Genomic DNA, 16,737 nt, shown 5'->3' with positions numbered 1-16,737 from the left:
TCACTGGACTCCTTTGTTTACATCGGGAAAATAGTGACATCACTATGTAACACTTCTATGAGCGAGTGCTCCAACACATTGTACTTGATAGGCTACACGTTCGAAGGACTTCCCTTAGGGGTTGACCAATTACAACAGAAGCGGGCAGCTAACCAATCAGATCAGACTGGGCACAGGATGTATGTGGAAAATAAAGACTTTTTTTTAACATTAAAGCATGGAAACATGTCAGAGCAGAGGCACACAATACATTTATGAACAACCTGCACTGTTCAGGCGATAAGGTGTGATGATAAACAGGGTAAAGCTCGTTTATTGACTAATGATGAGTAATTGGCCAACCCTATGATAAATGTTGACTTTAGCAGCAGTCACAGACTGGTTGCACCAGTTTCTGCCTTCAATAGAACATTATTTCACAAGCTGCCGATGACTGTTCTGCATCTGAGCAGAACCACATTAACTCAAAATCATTTGTAATGCCAGGAAGACTTTCCTGTTCTGTCCTTTTAAATATCAGATAGGTTGCTTGAGACATTTGTAAATCAATTACCTCTTTGCTTGTCCTAATTTCTTATTATTACCTGAGAAAATAAATTTAAATGTTTGGAAATTGATTTCTTACTTAAATATCCTATTAAATCTCTCTTATTAAGTTTGAAGCAGCTGTGCAGCTTCCTGAAACAAATATGGCATGTTGATCCTAAATAGTGTGAGGTATCAACTAATTCAGTGAATTTCCCACCAGTTAAAAGTTATCCCTGAGCCAGTCAGAGGTCATTAGTTACATCCTGTGAGATTCTAAAGAAAATATGTCCCACAATCTTTGTAGCCTTAACTGCATCTGATAAATAATCAGATTAAAAATAAATCCTATGACTATGACTGGAATGCATCCTTACTCCTTGGGGTTCCCACATGTTGTGTTTACAGAAGCTCCATCTCAGCTGAGTTAATTGATGGTGGCCATTGTTAATGTTTAATATTTGCATTCCTCCGCTGCATTTGGTCACACTGGTTCCCAGCAGCACTTGAGTTTAACAAGTGGTGAATCACAGCCTGGAAGAAGGCCAGCTCAGAGACACTTTAACAGTTTATTTACCCAGAAAGCGAGTTTCCCTAACACATAGACATATTTAACTTTTACTTATGGAATAATCTAATTAGAAAAAGAGGTATTGAACGCTATCATCACATCAGCGGTGTGGAAAATCTCATGTGAAGCATTCGGGTTGTGGGGAGCTTGACATGTATTAAGTATTTTTCCTAGACGAAACAAGATATTCATGGTAAGGGACAGGCCTTATTAAGTTTTCCACAGATTCATAAATCTCCCACCATGCAGCTCCTGGTGTCTGGGAATGTAATAAGGCTGACATGGTGTAATGTGCGACATCCATCACTAGCATTAGCATCTCCAACATTCATTCTGTTTAACCTCAAGTTGATTTAAAATAGATCGAAATGAGAAATAAACCAGAAGACTAAAGAGAGAAAACCTAATTAACTTGACGTTATTTACTTGGGTCCATTCCAATATCCTGTCTCATCATTTGATAGCGTTATTTGGGCACAAGTGAAGTAATGGAGGACTAAAGAAGGGTATGAAATCTAAACTTGGCAGGCTGCAGCTGATTTGATTTGGTTTGCTTTCCACAAAGCCTCCGTGTCATTCACCCTCTGATCAGTCACTATTAGGACTGATGGAAGAATTGAACAAAGTGACTTCACTTAACTGCGGTGTAAACTAATGCTTATCTCACCTTCCAAAAAAAGACAAGTCCAGGGGTGGATAACTATTCAGTAAATTAATCAGTGCAACAGTGAAGAAATACTGTTGCAAGTAAATGTCCTACATAAAGTGGAAATACACACATACAAGCATCTAAACGTTCTACTAGGGCTGTGCAATTAATCGTATTTTAATCGCGATTACGATTATGGCTTGCGACGATTATGAAAACAGCATAATTGACAAAATACGATTATTTTGCTGGGTGCGCTTTCGCCTCTCCCTAAAAGCCCACTCGGCCACGTGGGAGTGACATGTGTTGTGAGTGTTCAGCGAGAGCGAAGATGTCAGAACAAGAGCAGCAACTCGTTAAAAAGAAGGGTACAACTATTTCCACTATTTGCAAGTACTTTGCCATTACATTTCACATCGCTAAAGATATGTGCCCAGTTAGCACTGTTAGCAACCAGGGCTTTAAGCAACTTGTCAACACGTTGGACAAGCGTTACGCGATGCCGTCTCGGTATTATTTCAGCAGGTCTGCGCTGCCTGCACTATATGACAAATGCCGTGGGGAAGTTGAGAGAGATGTGGCTTCAGCTGACTACTTTGCTACCACAACAGACCTATGGTCTAGCCCAGGGGTGCCCAACCAGTCGATCGCGAGATGTGTCTACAAATAGAACCACAATATTCTGTTTTATCGTTAATGTCCTGTAACATAATCTTCCTGTGCCAGAATAATGCACTTGAACGCATCAAAGCTTTGTGATTGGCCGGCGTCACATGTGTCGGAGCGTGGCTGAGGGTCTTCAGTACAGGTGGCAATATTGTCACCTGCCTGCGCTCATCTCTGAAACCAGACCATGTAAACAGGCTGTTGTTTCTTGCAAAAAATCTTTAAGAGATGACACGAGCAGCCCTACCAGCATTTGCCATGGTGGCCTACATTTTTTTAATTTGGTCTTAAATTGTAGTTCAACATTTATTTCCTGTTACTTCTGGACCATGACAGTTGGCCAGCCTGAGTGGAATATGTTGAATATGTTTTACCAAAATGTTGGCTATATGTTAAGGAGTTTTCAGTAGGTTGTGACAGTGCACTGCATCATGTTTGATTTAATTTATTTTGGTCCAATTTATTTTTATTTATCATATTAATAATATATGTTTAGTATGGTTTTGGAAGTGCGGTCCAACATATTTGTTCTTGTTTATTGGTAAAATATTATTTGTTTTAAAGTTCAATAAATGGTCAATGAATAATCGTCAAAATAATCGCACAGCCCTACGTTCTACCTTAGTTACTTGTTTACAATCTTCCACTTACTATGTTCTTAGTATTTGCTTGAAAAGAGAATAAGAGGTGATTTAGTGAAAGACGTCACCACAGACTGTGTCAACTGCTTCTGCCTTTCAAGTAGGAACTGTACACTTATAAGGGCAGAGAAAGGAAAATGCGACGTCTGTTTATGTGTACTGTAGCGTGTAGCTTGGAGGAATCTTGACTCAACATAAACCTGCAGAACCTGCTCTGTGCATCCAATTAATCCACGGCCACAAGCTCGAGGCTCTCCCCACGGGGATGTCAGCTATCAGTCAGCCGTGCAGAGGGTACGTTTGGCAAGACACGAGAACTTTAACAGAATTTGCTGACAGAGGTCACACTGAGGAAGGCTCTCTGGTTTAGTGGCCTCATCCTGACAGCTTTAAGCTCCCAAAGCCTCTGGGAAGCAGAGATAAGGAAATGCACCATAAAACCCAAATAAAGCTGCTTTGTTTTCAGTGCCAGGATAAAGTGATTATATCTGTCTGGAACTAATGCAACACTTAAAGAGTCCAGCTTTGTGCATAGCATTCAAAACACATCCATAAATATACTTTATCCATCTGTGGACAAAGTGAATAATTGACGACTAATCCAACACGCCAGCGTTTCCACAGCATTCAGCTTCTCATCTTTCCTGTAATGACTTTCCCTCTATCCTCTGTCTGGAACTTCAATTATCATGACAGATAAGAAGCTAGTGAGATGCATACAAAATTAAAACACAGCGGAGAGTCACATATTCTGCATGGCTGGCATTTCAGCTCTATGGACGCCTTTAGCTCGAGCATCGCACTCCTCAAGAAACTTGATTCCCATCTATGATAATCGTTGGTATGCCATCCTTAAAAGGAGCCTGAGGAACTCCCCTTTGTTAATAGCTCGGGAATTTTAGAGGGCAACAACTTTCCATATTTAGAAACATTTTCCTGGTTTAGTTTTTTGTATCAAGCGGCAATAATGAAGGTAATTTTCCATGCCACATTACACAGGGCACCACATAGTCTGACATCACTATTATGGTTATTTTTGACTCAATTTGACCAAAAAAGGAAGGCACCATGTTCCCTTTCCACCTCATTAAAAGAGGCAGAGAAGTGAAGATAATGCATAGTTGTTTTTTTTCTTTTTCCCATTAAAGAATAACACAATGTGAGCAGAAGGAAAATCAAAATGTATTATTTCATTTCCACAACAACAATCAAGAACAACATTTCAGAAGCATAAAAGTATAAAAATTCAAAATGTAAAAGCTGAAACATGGAATGCTATTTTTTGTGACAGAGAATTAAAGTGTGCCCACAAAGAAAAAACACGTGTTTCCCATCTGTCCACCATCACATCGCTCTGTTTTCAGTCAAGCATCTGTTCTTTGGATGTGCTGCTAATCTCGTGAGTAAGGAACTCCCATCAGTCGAAACATTTCAGTAAGAAATCATTAAAAGCTTTATAGTAGGCGGTGCTCTGAATTTGGCATGGAAGCTAATTGCACGTTGCTGCTTCAACACTTCAGCTTTAAACGGTTTACCAACTCAGCATGAAATGTCCAATTTTCCAAATGGCTGCTAAATCCTAATCTACTCCTTCACTAAGATTGTGCTTGACCTAACGCAACAATACGTTGTCCTTACAGATAAGGAAGACTACTTTGAATCACCCAATCTTCAGGAATTTTAGTACACTAAGTTTGAAAATAAACTGCTGAGGGATTAGATAACTCCACAATAAATAAAATCACCACCTTTATAATTGAATCGACCAGCACAATAAAATATTAAGACATAAAGAATTGTGAGACAGTTTTCACAATTTGGTGCAACGTTAAGGTTTGGTGAGGTGTGTTTGTAAGGAGACATTTGGTAACAGGAAATGTAAAGCATGTTGGGAAAAAAATAAGACTTTTGACATTTTTCTCCACACAGGAGTCTCTGTGTTTAGCTGATCATTATCCAAAGCAGTAGTATTCATCTGATTCAACCCTGAGTTTCAGAGGCGACTTGCTGAAAGTGTCACCATCGATAACCGTTTTTTCCATAAAACTGTCGAGATCTGTGGGCGAGGGCTCGTCGGGCAGGTCCTCCAGAGTGTCCAGGTAACTGCCCACAGACAGAGCGTCCAGGCCGTCGCTGCCCCCCTCGTTCAGGCTGCTGAGGCTGCCCTGCAGCGAGCCCCCCTCCTGGCTGTCTGTCAGGCTGTACAGGCTGCCCGTCAGGCTGCCCTCCTGACTGGCAGCGCCCCCTTTGTCCTCTATCAGCCACCGTACCGACTCGATGCCCTCGTTGATGGACATGAGCTGCTGCATCAGCTTCACGTCGATGGCTCGCAGGTGTGCCTGTGAGAAAAAAAAATCACGGTCGCGTTATAGTTTGGAAAGAGGATACAGTATAAAATAATAATGCACTTTTTTCGTTTTTTCAGACTCTCTAAATAACCCTAACCCCTAGGGTTAAGGTTTGTTATTTTGAGAAATTAAAAAGTTAATGTGGAGGAGCCGGCTACTCGCTATTAAAAAGTGGTGACAGATAACCAACAAGTACCAAATCGCCTACAATAAGAATTGCTAAACATGACAAGAACGCAAGCAGGGCACCAAAGACATTTTTAGAAGTTAGTTTGAATCTGATACTGCTCTCACATCTGTGCCAGTTAGCTTAGCATAAAGACAAGGGAAACTGCTAGCCTGGCTCTGTGCTAATATGCACCAACTGGCATCTTTAAAACTGAGGGATAAGTGTTTGTAAGGGCAAATATTTGATTTGAGTTTTGGCGTCACCATAATGCCAGCGGACTGACACTGTGCACTTCCAATGAGCTCATATATGTCAAAGTAATTTGTCATATTCATTTGTAAACTTGATTCATTTGACTGTACTATTGTATGCACCATTATACTCCTGAGCAAACTCCTTGTACGTGTTTGGCAATAAACCGGATTCTGATTCTGATTAATTAACCTTGTGCTGGGATATTTCCCTCAACAGTTGTTTGCATTCTTGTGTCGTCTCATGGCGAGAACACTATGTGCTTTTAGTTTAGACTGTCAGGCTTTGTTATGAACAAAGAGACGTGACTATGTGGCACCGGATAAGTGACTTCTCATTAAACAGCATGCGGAGGATTTTGAATAATGTGCAGCCTACTTTACACAGTATGGCCATTGATTTAACTTCTGGCATGACACACATGCAATTGACTGAGTTGGTGGAAGTGGGCTATGGGGTTAATCGAAGGGATTCCCCCTGTCTGTGTCTACTGGTGAACCACACTCAGTCAGGCTGGAAACAGCTGCTACATTCAAACTGCCTCATGCTTTCTTTGGAGAGGATTCACCTCTTATTCAGCTCATGTGGCTGCAGGTGTGTTTGTTTTCTGAGTATAACGCCCGCTCTGCACACACAGAGGCAGAGCAGATGGAGTCATATTTCTAATTCAACCCGGAGCAGCTATCTCATGCTAATAAGATGACACCAGTGGGGTCGTATCACAAAATGAGTTCAGGAAACAACATTAGTGCTGCAACATGTTGCCTGTGTTCGTTTCATTTGTCTGAGGAAAGTAAAACATTTTCGGGAACATTTCAAAGTGAATTTGCTCCTTTGAGAGGCTGCAGATTATTTCAGCGTCAGTGTAAACATTTAGAGAAACACAATGATGTTGTTTACAGCCAAACATATCAATTTGTAAAAGCAGAAGACTTTTCCTTCTCATATCAGCATAATTAAGTGATGCGGTTAGGTTAACAAACACACTACGGTAAAGGTGAGATGGTGTAACTAATTGTTCCAGAAACAGGTCTGTGTGTAAGCCTATGAACACACACTCGGATTGGTCACTCTGCTCCCATGATGCAGCTCTCCTCGGTCAGCAGGCCATCTGCTCAGGATCCTAATACCTCTCCTGAACTGACTTTAGATGGGGGGGGGGGGGGGGGGGGGGCTGCTGGAGTGTAACTGCCATGACATTAAGATGATTTATCTTCTTGCGAGCAGATAAAACTCTGAGGTAATTACACTAGGACAATTAGGTTAAATGGGGCAGTTTCAATAATAAAGGGGGGGGGGGGGGGGAGGGTATCTATGGGTGCTGCAGGTGTGAACTGATCTCACACACTGACTGCTTTGACAAAGACAATGACCCTGACAGTGCTGCTTTGCATTTAACAACCACATGTTGACATGTAGAGGCATGTCCTCAGAGCAGACAGTGTATTTTAACTGGACATTAAACTATAAAACATAGCTAATAGCTGGCCTATTAACAGTGATACTTCAATAAGTTGTTTGCCTCATCTACTTCAATGTTGAGCTCAGATAACTGTACAGTTAAAGATCACGGAACTAGCTTGTAATTAAGTCAGTCAACTGTATATTTTTTATTTGGTTATATGTAGACCTAGTTTCATCCAGCAAAGGCATTTCCTCTGAAAGTATAGAGCATCTTATTTTGACTGACATGGAATTAAGCAGAATAGCAATAATTCTACGCTTTATATATATTCAGTCACTTTTAATGTTTTATGTCCTTCATTCAAAAGTTAGTAGAAGAATAAACGACTCAGAAATCTATACAGTTAAGAAGGATTTAAATAGCTCCTAAAAAGAACCAGTAAACTTTGTATTTATTATGTAGTTGCCAACTATTTTGAAAATCGAATAATCGGTATTTTTAAATAAGGATAACTACTCGATTAATCGACTATGAAAACAAGTATCACTGAATCTATGTCTAGACCAGGGATGGGCAACTTTGATGGTGGTGGGGGCCACATCATTGATGTACTGGCCACCAGGGGGCCGCAGATTCAATTGGAACACACACACACACACACACAATGTGTTGTATGTAATTATTAACAAATATACTAAGTCTGACATCTTCATTGACATTTTACAATGAAAGGGAACATCCCCAAACAATGGGAACATCCTCTAATAAGCTCACTAAACAAATATCAGTTCACAGAAATGTTATTTCATTTTTACAAGTGGCATGTTTGTATTGACCAGGTTATTAAACAGTGGAATAAAGCTATTTTTAAACTATTGGAAAGCACGGAAAATGTGTGTGCATTGAGATTAACCATTAAGAAGACATAAACATGAAGTCATGAACACTAACCCAGACATTAGTTGTCTAACTTGAACCTAAAACACCGTCAGCCCGCACTCTGCTGTTCCTCAGCACCACTCCCCCTCCCTCCCGCTGAAATGATGAATGAAAAGCGTAGTAATCATAGATAACACGGCAGGGTCCGTGACAGTTTGTTTTCATCTGATTTCAAATAAACAAAGTCTTGGTTTTTAGAATATTAAACTTGTTTCGCCAAATTCAGATGATAAATACAACTTTTAAGCTTGTAAAGGCACAATTACAAGCGGCAATTTAACGTCACAACAGGCATAACAACAGGCGGTGTTTCTTGTGAGTGTTTCCCGGGGAAACAAACACAATACACAGAAATGCGTCACAGATTATTTTTGCGGTATTTGAAATCATGTACGCAGCTCGCGATGTAACTAGTTGTCTAGTGGACGGTATCAGTACTACAAGTAAAACAAATTAAAAATATATATTTTATTATTATTAATTACGTTGTTTATAAATTAATCTGAGGGCCGCAAAAAGAGGAGGCCCGCGGGCCGCCATTTGCCCATCCCTGGTCTAGACCTTGCCATAAATCATTGCGTGTAGCATTTAGTGTAATTAACACTATCTATCTAGCTACAGGGACAGTTAATTAACAGATGTTTATTAAACATGATATAGAAATAGAAGCTCACCATTTCCTGTCTGAGGAACATCATCTTGCTCTGCAGCCTCTGCAGGTCCGCACTGTTAGCGGACAGTGCGCACAGAGAGCTCCTCTCCTGCGGCTTCCCTGCATACAGAGAACGGATCAGACTATCCGGGACCTTCAGCCCCAGCTTAGTCTCTATATCTCTCAGATCGGGCAGCCCGGGGTTACCTTCCTCCATGGTGAATACTGAGAGATGGCACTGTGATGACGAGCGGCAGAGACGCGCGAGAGAGCTATCCAGAGAGGAGTTGATTCAGAGTTGCTCCTCTAACTTTATCCCACAGACAGACAGAAGTTCTGACTCCTCACTGAGCCTCACTCAGACCTGCCTGCACAGCGGACCAATAGAAAGGCCGCTTTCAAACACGTGCTGTGCGTAAACCCTTCCCCTGTAACCGGACACCCACAGGTGGAGGACACCGGGCTGCATGTAATGAATATATTCTCCACTTTGCCCTCAACATGTCTGCAACAGTGACACATGCAACATCAGACAATTCGCACGTGGTGTTACATAAGTTATAGTTTTATTTTGCAGATGTACTACTCTTTGTTTAATGAGTTCATTAAGTGTATCATTATTGTGTATGTTATTCACAGAGGTATTCCTGTGAATTATGTTTTTTATTTTTAAAAATATGTATACTTTTTATTTATTAATAATTTAGGTATTGGTCATCGTTTGCAATTTACCATCTTGTATGATCCGATGGGTTGCAGTGTTGTTTTGTTGATCTCAACATATATAGATGAAGGATGTGATGATTCATTACATAATATTTCTGTGCACGTTGATCATATTTTAATAAATTAAGATGTGTTCAACTTATATGGATCCCTGCAAATATTCTCACTCATGCAAGATCAAACATGTTGCAGGTGCACCTATCAGTTTAAGTATTATATCTATGAGTAGCATTAATTTAGAAATGAATAAAATACTTCATTATGTTATTTAGAGTGGGCTTCCTGTGTCTTCTGGCATTATATTTGGTTATGCTAACAAAGCATGACAATATATCCAATATTGCTAACTTTGAAAATCATAAAAACATTTGAATTATAATAAATAAAGGTAATAGCAGCAACGGTTAACAACAAAAGATGAATACAGGTGACCAAACAAAAGCTGAATCATGACTGAAAAGATAACTCCCCCAAAACATGTTTGCTACATAGATTATATTAAATATGTTGTGATTTGTTGTGTAATTTAATATGTATTTTGTGTGTTTATTCATGTCACCAAGTGTCAGTGGAAAGTCAGACAAACCTCTGTGTGGACGTACAGTTTAATCATTTAAATAATTTGGCATGCACTCAGATCCAGCAACAGTATACATGTAAACAGAAAAGCATTAAGGACCATATGGATTATTTTGTTTTCAAATTAGAGATAAAAAGCTGTATCTGGTGACTCTGCACTTCCTCTGAATCACCCCTGCTTTCTCTGAAAGGTCATAAATGAATTCAATTGTGGGATCAATTTACTTAAAAACATAATAATAAAAAAACCCTCCTATCTTTCTCTCCTACAGAGTAAGGTTGAACTATTGCGCCCCCTTGTGGGCATAATGGCTCTGTGTCATGTCCTTTTCAGCTTTTCCCAAATCTGAAACATTTTAAAGATTCATTGCAAACTCTGCAAAACCATATTCCGCATAACGGTCAATATATACATTGACCTTTTCATAAAATAAAAAAATGGCATGTGTAAATCAGAATGAACTACATAGCTTTGTTTTTGAGATATGAATGTTTCCAAGAGATTCCTTCCTGTCACTTTGAGGAATCTGCACATTGAGCCGTCTGCTCAGCTGTGTCTCTGTACAGAAAAGAGAGACTATGATCTAAACTACTGATTGGCTCTTCTCGTCGTCGTAGCGCTGGTACTGGTCTGAGAGCAGAGGCTGGCGGCCCTCCATCTTGTATGACTTTGCTCGCACGGCACACGTCGTGGCGGCAAAAACAACCGCAACCAGCACGAGGGCGGATACTATCCCCATTGTGATGATTTCGGTCATTGTGAAAGCTTGAGCTGGAAATGTAAAGAGGAAGATTATTACTATCGTTCTGTGGATTATTTAAAGAAAGCAGAGCCAAAGAAATCCTCCTCACCTGGCCACTCGGCTTCATATGAGTATCCCAGGTTTTCAGGGGCGGTCAGAAACATCTCTGCGTTTGTAACCGGGGGCCAGAAAGGCACCATGTTGTAGCCCCCGTTGTGACCGATGGGGGCATTCTCCTCAGGATACAGTGTGGAATCTGTCAGGAAACACTTCCAGTTAGACGAAAAGCTCCTCATGAAAAGCAGGAAGTATGCAGGTGTAATGAATAATGGTAGAAACCTGCACTGTGTCTCCTCAGCCACTCGTCAAAGATGGCGTCGGTGAAGGTGTGCAGCAGCACGAAGATGGGGTCGTTGGGGGAGAGGTGGGTCTGCCCGCCCGTCCCGTTCAGGAACAGGTGGGCCAGGTTGTGCAGGCTCCTCACCGCGGGGTCGTAGTTCCCCTTGGGGGCACTGTAGCCTGCAGAACAACACAGACACACAGGGGGAAACAGTGAGAGAGGAATCAATGTATAACACAAATCATTAACAAATGCTAAATTAATTACAAGTTATATCAGTTCATACATATTGCATCATAGCTGACAAGAGAAGACAACTCAATTATTCTGATAACATTCCTAAACAGTTTATTCTTTTTTTTGTGCCTTTTATTTGACATTTCTTTTTTAAATGTTTATGGTTATATAAATATGTTCCTATTTTATTTCATTTGATCTTTTCATTGAACATTCTAACTTCAACCTATTATGTTTCTATACATATTTTACATTATATTTCTTTAATTCATTGCTGATGAGAAATTATAACAATTCTATTAATTAGACTATTAAAATATATTTTAACCATTCTTTCTTTTATTGGACATTTCTTTTTTAAATTCTTATGTTTCCATAAATATCTTTGTGTTTTATTTTATTCTGTTTTTTATGAAATGGCTCAACTTTTGATGTTTCTGATTATTTCATACATCTTAAATTAACTGTCACAAATACCCAATTTCCTCCAGGATAAATAAAGTATTCCTGATTTTCTGATTATAGTTGCACACATTTTAGTGCTTTATGAAGTATAAATTAATGTATACCACACATCTTTAAAACATTACAGATTGATCACAAAATACTTATTGACAAAATATAAACTATTAACATATTGTAGATGTTTCAAAAATATTTCAGATCAAAGTAATTATAATAGTTATCCTCCTCAACACTTATAATATATAAAATGCAAGTATATTTGTATGCATGTATGTGTGCCTGGATTTGTTATAGTAAATAATTGCATCTCAAACAGCACTGTAGAATTATCGTTTTTTAAACCTGTCTTTTTTTTTAATTCTCTTTGCTTTTTGATGACTTTTTAAATGTACTCACATTGTATGATGTATTTCCTTTCCAATGTCTTAATATGTTGTAAACATGATTAAAGGTTTCATTATATATATGCAGTCTCTCACCTTCGATGGTGTTCCTGAAGCTCTCGGAGGAGGTGGAGTAATACGGCGGCGTGTCGAAGGCGTTGACCTGCAGACAGTCGGCCACATCCTGGGGCTCGGGGAGGCGCTGCACCATCGGCCGGTTCACGTTCCCTGCAGGGTTCCTCCTGATGGGGGTGCTCTCAGTGCCTGGGGGGGGGGGGGGGGGGGGGGGGGGGAGGAGGTATATGAGACTCACTACAGTCTGTGCATAAAGAGGATCACTGTAATATCTGCTCTGTGAACAATAGTCTTACTGTTGCAGATGGTTCCCAGCGTGTCGTAGTCCTCCACGCTCTCACAGATCACCCTCCACTGGGAGAAGATGGAGTTGGTGCTCAGGGAGTTCATGTCGAAGCTGCTCCTCGCCCCCATCAGGTCGTCTGTGCAGATGTCACATGTGCTCCCCCCAATGGCAAAGTTCCAGTAGGGCAGGGCGAAGGACGGTTCCTGCAGCATGTCCTGTTGGAAATAAATTAAAGTTTGAGGATTTATCTTTTTTCTGCTGCTGATAAAGTGTTCCCATCGCCTCAGATAATGCCAAATAATCTTTTAAGTGTCATTTGGTCTGCACAGAATACATTTATTATCATTTGCACACACTATGATTTACTTTAAAGCCATTTCATGCCTCAAGAAATCAGAAAAATGCCTATTTGAAAGCCTCCGTGGAAACAATCCTGAGGTATTTAATCAATGATTAAATGTTTACAGGTCAAGAAACATTGAGAATAGATGTTAACCACGGCTTAAGAAACTAATTAGTATAAAGTTATAATGGATTAAAAAAAACGTCTGGAAAGAAAATGCTTTTATTTTAGGAAGTTTAATTGTCTTATCCTTGCTTTTTCACAATTGTTTTGTTTGTCTAGTGCACAAACATGAGAAATAAACACATAAAGGTAAAGTTATATTGTTTGTGATTTAATTGGAGTAGGACAAGGATCTGGCGAACTTTTTCGTCACGGCATCAGAGCCCTAAAGCAGCCTCAATTTCTAAGTGTTGGTCCTAAAAGAAAAGTGTGTAATTAGGAACCACTGACTGTATAAACAGTGGTCCAGCTCTTAACTTGTGTGCAATTGACTGCACACAAAAGATCAGTTGTTATTTTCCAGACACCATCTCCTAATTGAATTCAAATGCTTTAAATTACATTTTTCACGCCGCTTGTCTATTACAGCGAGAAATTGCATCTCGTGTTGGTTTCCTTGAATGCAGTTGTGGTGAAACGCATTAGGGATTATAAACAAGCTGTGGGTAATAACAGATGGGGGATCACTACCCACAGATCCAAACAGTGATGCAGTTTGAAATTTGTTCTGGAAATGTCGCCACAGAACTCAGTCAATAATATAGAAAACGTTATGGTGTTCATCAGTGCGCCACAGGGTTTTCAGATGATGACATTATTTCAATGGATATCATTATTACTGCTTTAAAGTGCCCTCTCAAATGGTGATTCTATTCTGTGAGTTATCTCACCTGCATGTCTCGCTCCAGCTGCAGCAGGTGGAACCGGTGCCATGTGACAAAGCCGGGCCCCTCGTGAGAAAAGTCCACCCCCCCAAAGCTGGCCTGACCCGCGCCCAGGAAGGTCTTGCTGACGGAGAAGTAGTGCGACCACACAAAGTAGTTGTAGATGGTAATGTTCTCAAATTGCGGGGTGAGTCCGTCCGGCCCGAAGATCTCCGGGGTTCTCCGAGTGGCGATCACCAGGTCGGGGTGCACGGTGCGTTTGGCCTGATCCAGAGCATCCACAAAGGCACGCTTCTCCTCTGTGCTGAGCCCCATCACGTTTCTCCTCACTGTGGGATTACAGCGGGGGGGAAAGTGGATTAACTCACTCAGTCATGCGTTAATACAGGATCAGATTTAATGACTGAGAAAATAAGTACAGAAAATGTGCATAACAGGAAGATAGAATCAATTGTTCTTGTTATCAAATGACTTTTTCTAAATACTTTTTTTAAATGCATTGGTACAATTATTTAAACTCCACACATCCAATTTGAAATGTTATTCTCCCTTCCAACCGAAGCAGAGATGATGCCATTATCTGGGTTTCTCCAGATGTAATACATTATACAAATAGGTGTCATGTTGTGCAGTGATGGAGGCATCATCAGTCACAGTAAGACTCCAGGGCGAAATAGGGACTTTCAATCAATTCTTTCTCTCATCAAATGCCTTTTTCTAACTATTTTAGATGCATTTTAGCTGGAATATGAGCAAAAATAATTAATATTTAACTTAATAAATAGATGGATACTAACTTAAATGTTATATGGCTTCTCCATTAATTAAAGCCAATATGCAATTTAATGATCTGAGGAGGGGCACTCACCGACAGAGACCCGCTGGTCGCAGTTGGCTCCGGTCCAGCCGTGCCTGCAGCGGCCGCAGTTAGACCCGCTGAAGTTCCCGTTACAATGACACGTCTGGTTGAAGAACCGGATGGGCCATCGCTCCCGGTCATCCCGCCCGTCGTGCGGGTACTGAGGGCCATGCGGCCGTGCGTCCACCGCGATGGCCACGCACTCTCCGCGGCCCGTACCGGACCCACACGGGTCGTCGTTGAGTCCGGATGGTGAGGGGCAGCACGTCCCGCTCCGGAGCCCCTGAGGTGTCACACACTCTCTGGGAAACTGCGCGCTCACCACCACCGCGCACACCAGCACCAAACAACAGCTATGCCACATCATCCAAACACGGTCGCTAAACTTTACGCACAACTGATGGACTCTTTTTACCGTCTGATAGTGTATCAGGACTTCAGCTACAACTTTATCCAAACTGAATGTGCAACACTCTACCACAGCAGGAATGACTTTATCTGAGTGTGTGTGAAACTCTTCTCCCATGCGCTGGACCCCTGCTTGCACATCCCTAGCCAGTGACCCGCACATTTAAATACCGGATTAGCGCATGACTACATCACATGCCATGTCACAACATCACATTTTCTCCTGAGGTAAAGGCAGAAGGAGTGAGCTCCTCATGATCAGTAGTATTCATCTAAAACTCAATGCACTGCTGCAGTTCCCACATTACAAAACTGTTTCCACACAAATTATGAATGAGCAGGCCACTTTAATGTATGTGCAGGGAGTGAGTTTTCTCGCCTTTATGAGCACTTAAATGAACCTGTTAGGAATTAGCCTTTTAATGTGGCCCCCACAACATATTCACTGTTGCACTTGAAAACTGTAATTTTGACTCATTTTTTCAGGTATTTTTGGGTCGGAGGGCCTTTATTGGAGATCTCAGGGGGGAAGGGGGAAATAAATCTAACATAAATTTACCAAATAACCATAAGTGTGATATTATGAAGTCCCCTCCCTCTGTAGAAAATGCCAGGATCTAATCTGGAAAAGCCTCAGAGGTTCCTGTGTGTGTGAGTCATTATAGAGACCATGTTGCGGGTCATTTGACTTATCAAGAAAGCCCCTCTCTCCCTCTCTCCCACCAAAGGGTTATTGTGCTGCCAGGTTTAAGAAATAGAAGCAGGAGACAGCATATCGTGACGTCCAGGCCCAGAGGACCCCCTCAGGTGAATATGAAAAATAATTCCAACTAACAGATATCACCCGTAAAAACCTCCTCAGTTAAACATTGATGCATTTTTCTTATATTAAACCTTTTCTGAACTGTTTGAATTATGCAAATGAGGCATTCTCTTATTATTTTTTTCCCAGAGATGAAATGTGAACATTGGATAAAGGATCTCTTTGTATCACTCCATACATCAGAGAATACTTTCAACAGCCATACAAACATATGTATCTGCATGTTCTAGTAATTAAACTCTGTATTAAATGAAACATGAACACACAAAACAACTTTATATCATAGATGGGAATGAAACTGGAAAGTGCTACTGAAGTGGAATTTTGCTGAGAGAGGATGAGGGTTTGGAAAATCTTGTTCATCAAAACAGTAAAAAAAAAATGTATTTGGAGCCCATCAGTGTGCAGACCTCCTTTGTATCCTGTAGTGAAGTGTTTTTTGTCTTGTACCTGAGTCTCTCTTCACACATGGTCCATCTTTAGAATCAGAATAACTTTAACATGACATGCATGCAGCATTAAAGACCCTTCGTGTCTGTTAAATACCTTTTGTAATCTACCCATCTAGTTTAAAATGATGTTTTCTCACCTTTAAACCAAAGCAGAGAAGGTGTGATTTTAGGGTTATTTATCAGACTTCATAAACTAAACAAGTGGGTGTGCAACTGTGTGTCATGTTTACTATAACTCGCATTAATTAACACTTTGACTCCACTTTGGGGACTTACTTTGACTGATGAGGACCCCATTTCACACATTAGCTCAC

At 40.6% G+C, this 16,737-nt stretch overlaps 2 protein-coding genes across 2 annotated transcripts; both read right to left on the bottom strand.

Annotated features, from left to right (window-relative positions):
• Positions 1-4,212: 4,212 nt before the first annotated feature.
• LOC117560982 (leucine rich adaptor protein 1-like) lies at positions 4,213-9,161 on the bottom strand. The gene is made up of 2 exons (XM_034238177.1): positions 8,840-9,161; positions 4,213-5,391 (listed from the first exon to the last, which is right to left on the bottom strand). Exons 1-2 carry the CDS (start codon positions 9,032-9,034, stop codon positions 5,005-5,007), a joined length of 582 nt encoding a protein of 193 aa, XP_034094068.1. The 5' UTR covers positions 9,035-9,161; the 3' UTR covers positions 4,213-5,004.
• Positions 9,162-10,132: 971 nt separating this feature from the next.
• LOC117560911 (5,6-dihydroxyindole-2-carboxylic acid oxidase-like) lies at positions 10,133-15,311 on the bottom strand. The gene is made up of 7 exons (XM_034238068.1): positions 14,750-15,311; positions 13,888-14,210; positions 12,662-12,866; positions 12,387-12,554; positions 11,205-11,384; positions 10,975-11,121; positions 10,133-10,894 (listed from the first exon to the last, which is right to left on the bottom strand). The coding sequence occupies exons 1-7, from the start codon at positions 15,309-15,311 to the stop codon at positions 10,707-10,709; spliced, it is 1,773 nt and encodes a 590-aa protein (XP_034093959.1). The 3' UTR covers positions 10,133-10,706.
• Positions 15,312-16,737: the final 1,426 nt, after the last annotated feature.

The sequence above is a fragment of the Gymnodraco acuticeps genome, unplaced genomic scaffold (assembly GCF_902827175.1).
Source record: "Gymnodraco acuticeps unplaced genomic scaffold, fGymAcu1.1, whole genome shotgun sequence".
Lineage (NCBI taxonomy): Eukaryota > Metazoa > Chordata > Actinopteri > Perciformes > Bathydraconidae > Gymnodraco > Gymnodraco acuticeps.
Note: the sequence above shows the minus strand (reverse complement) of the source record. Positions and strands in the feature narration are given on the sequence as shown.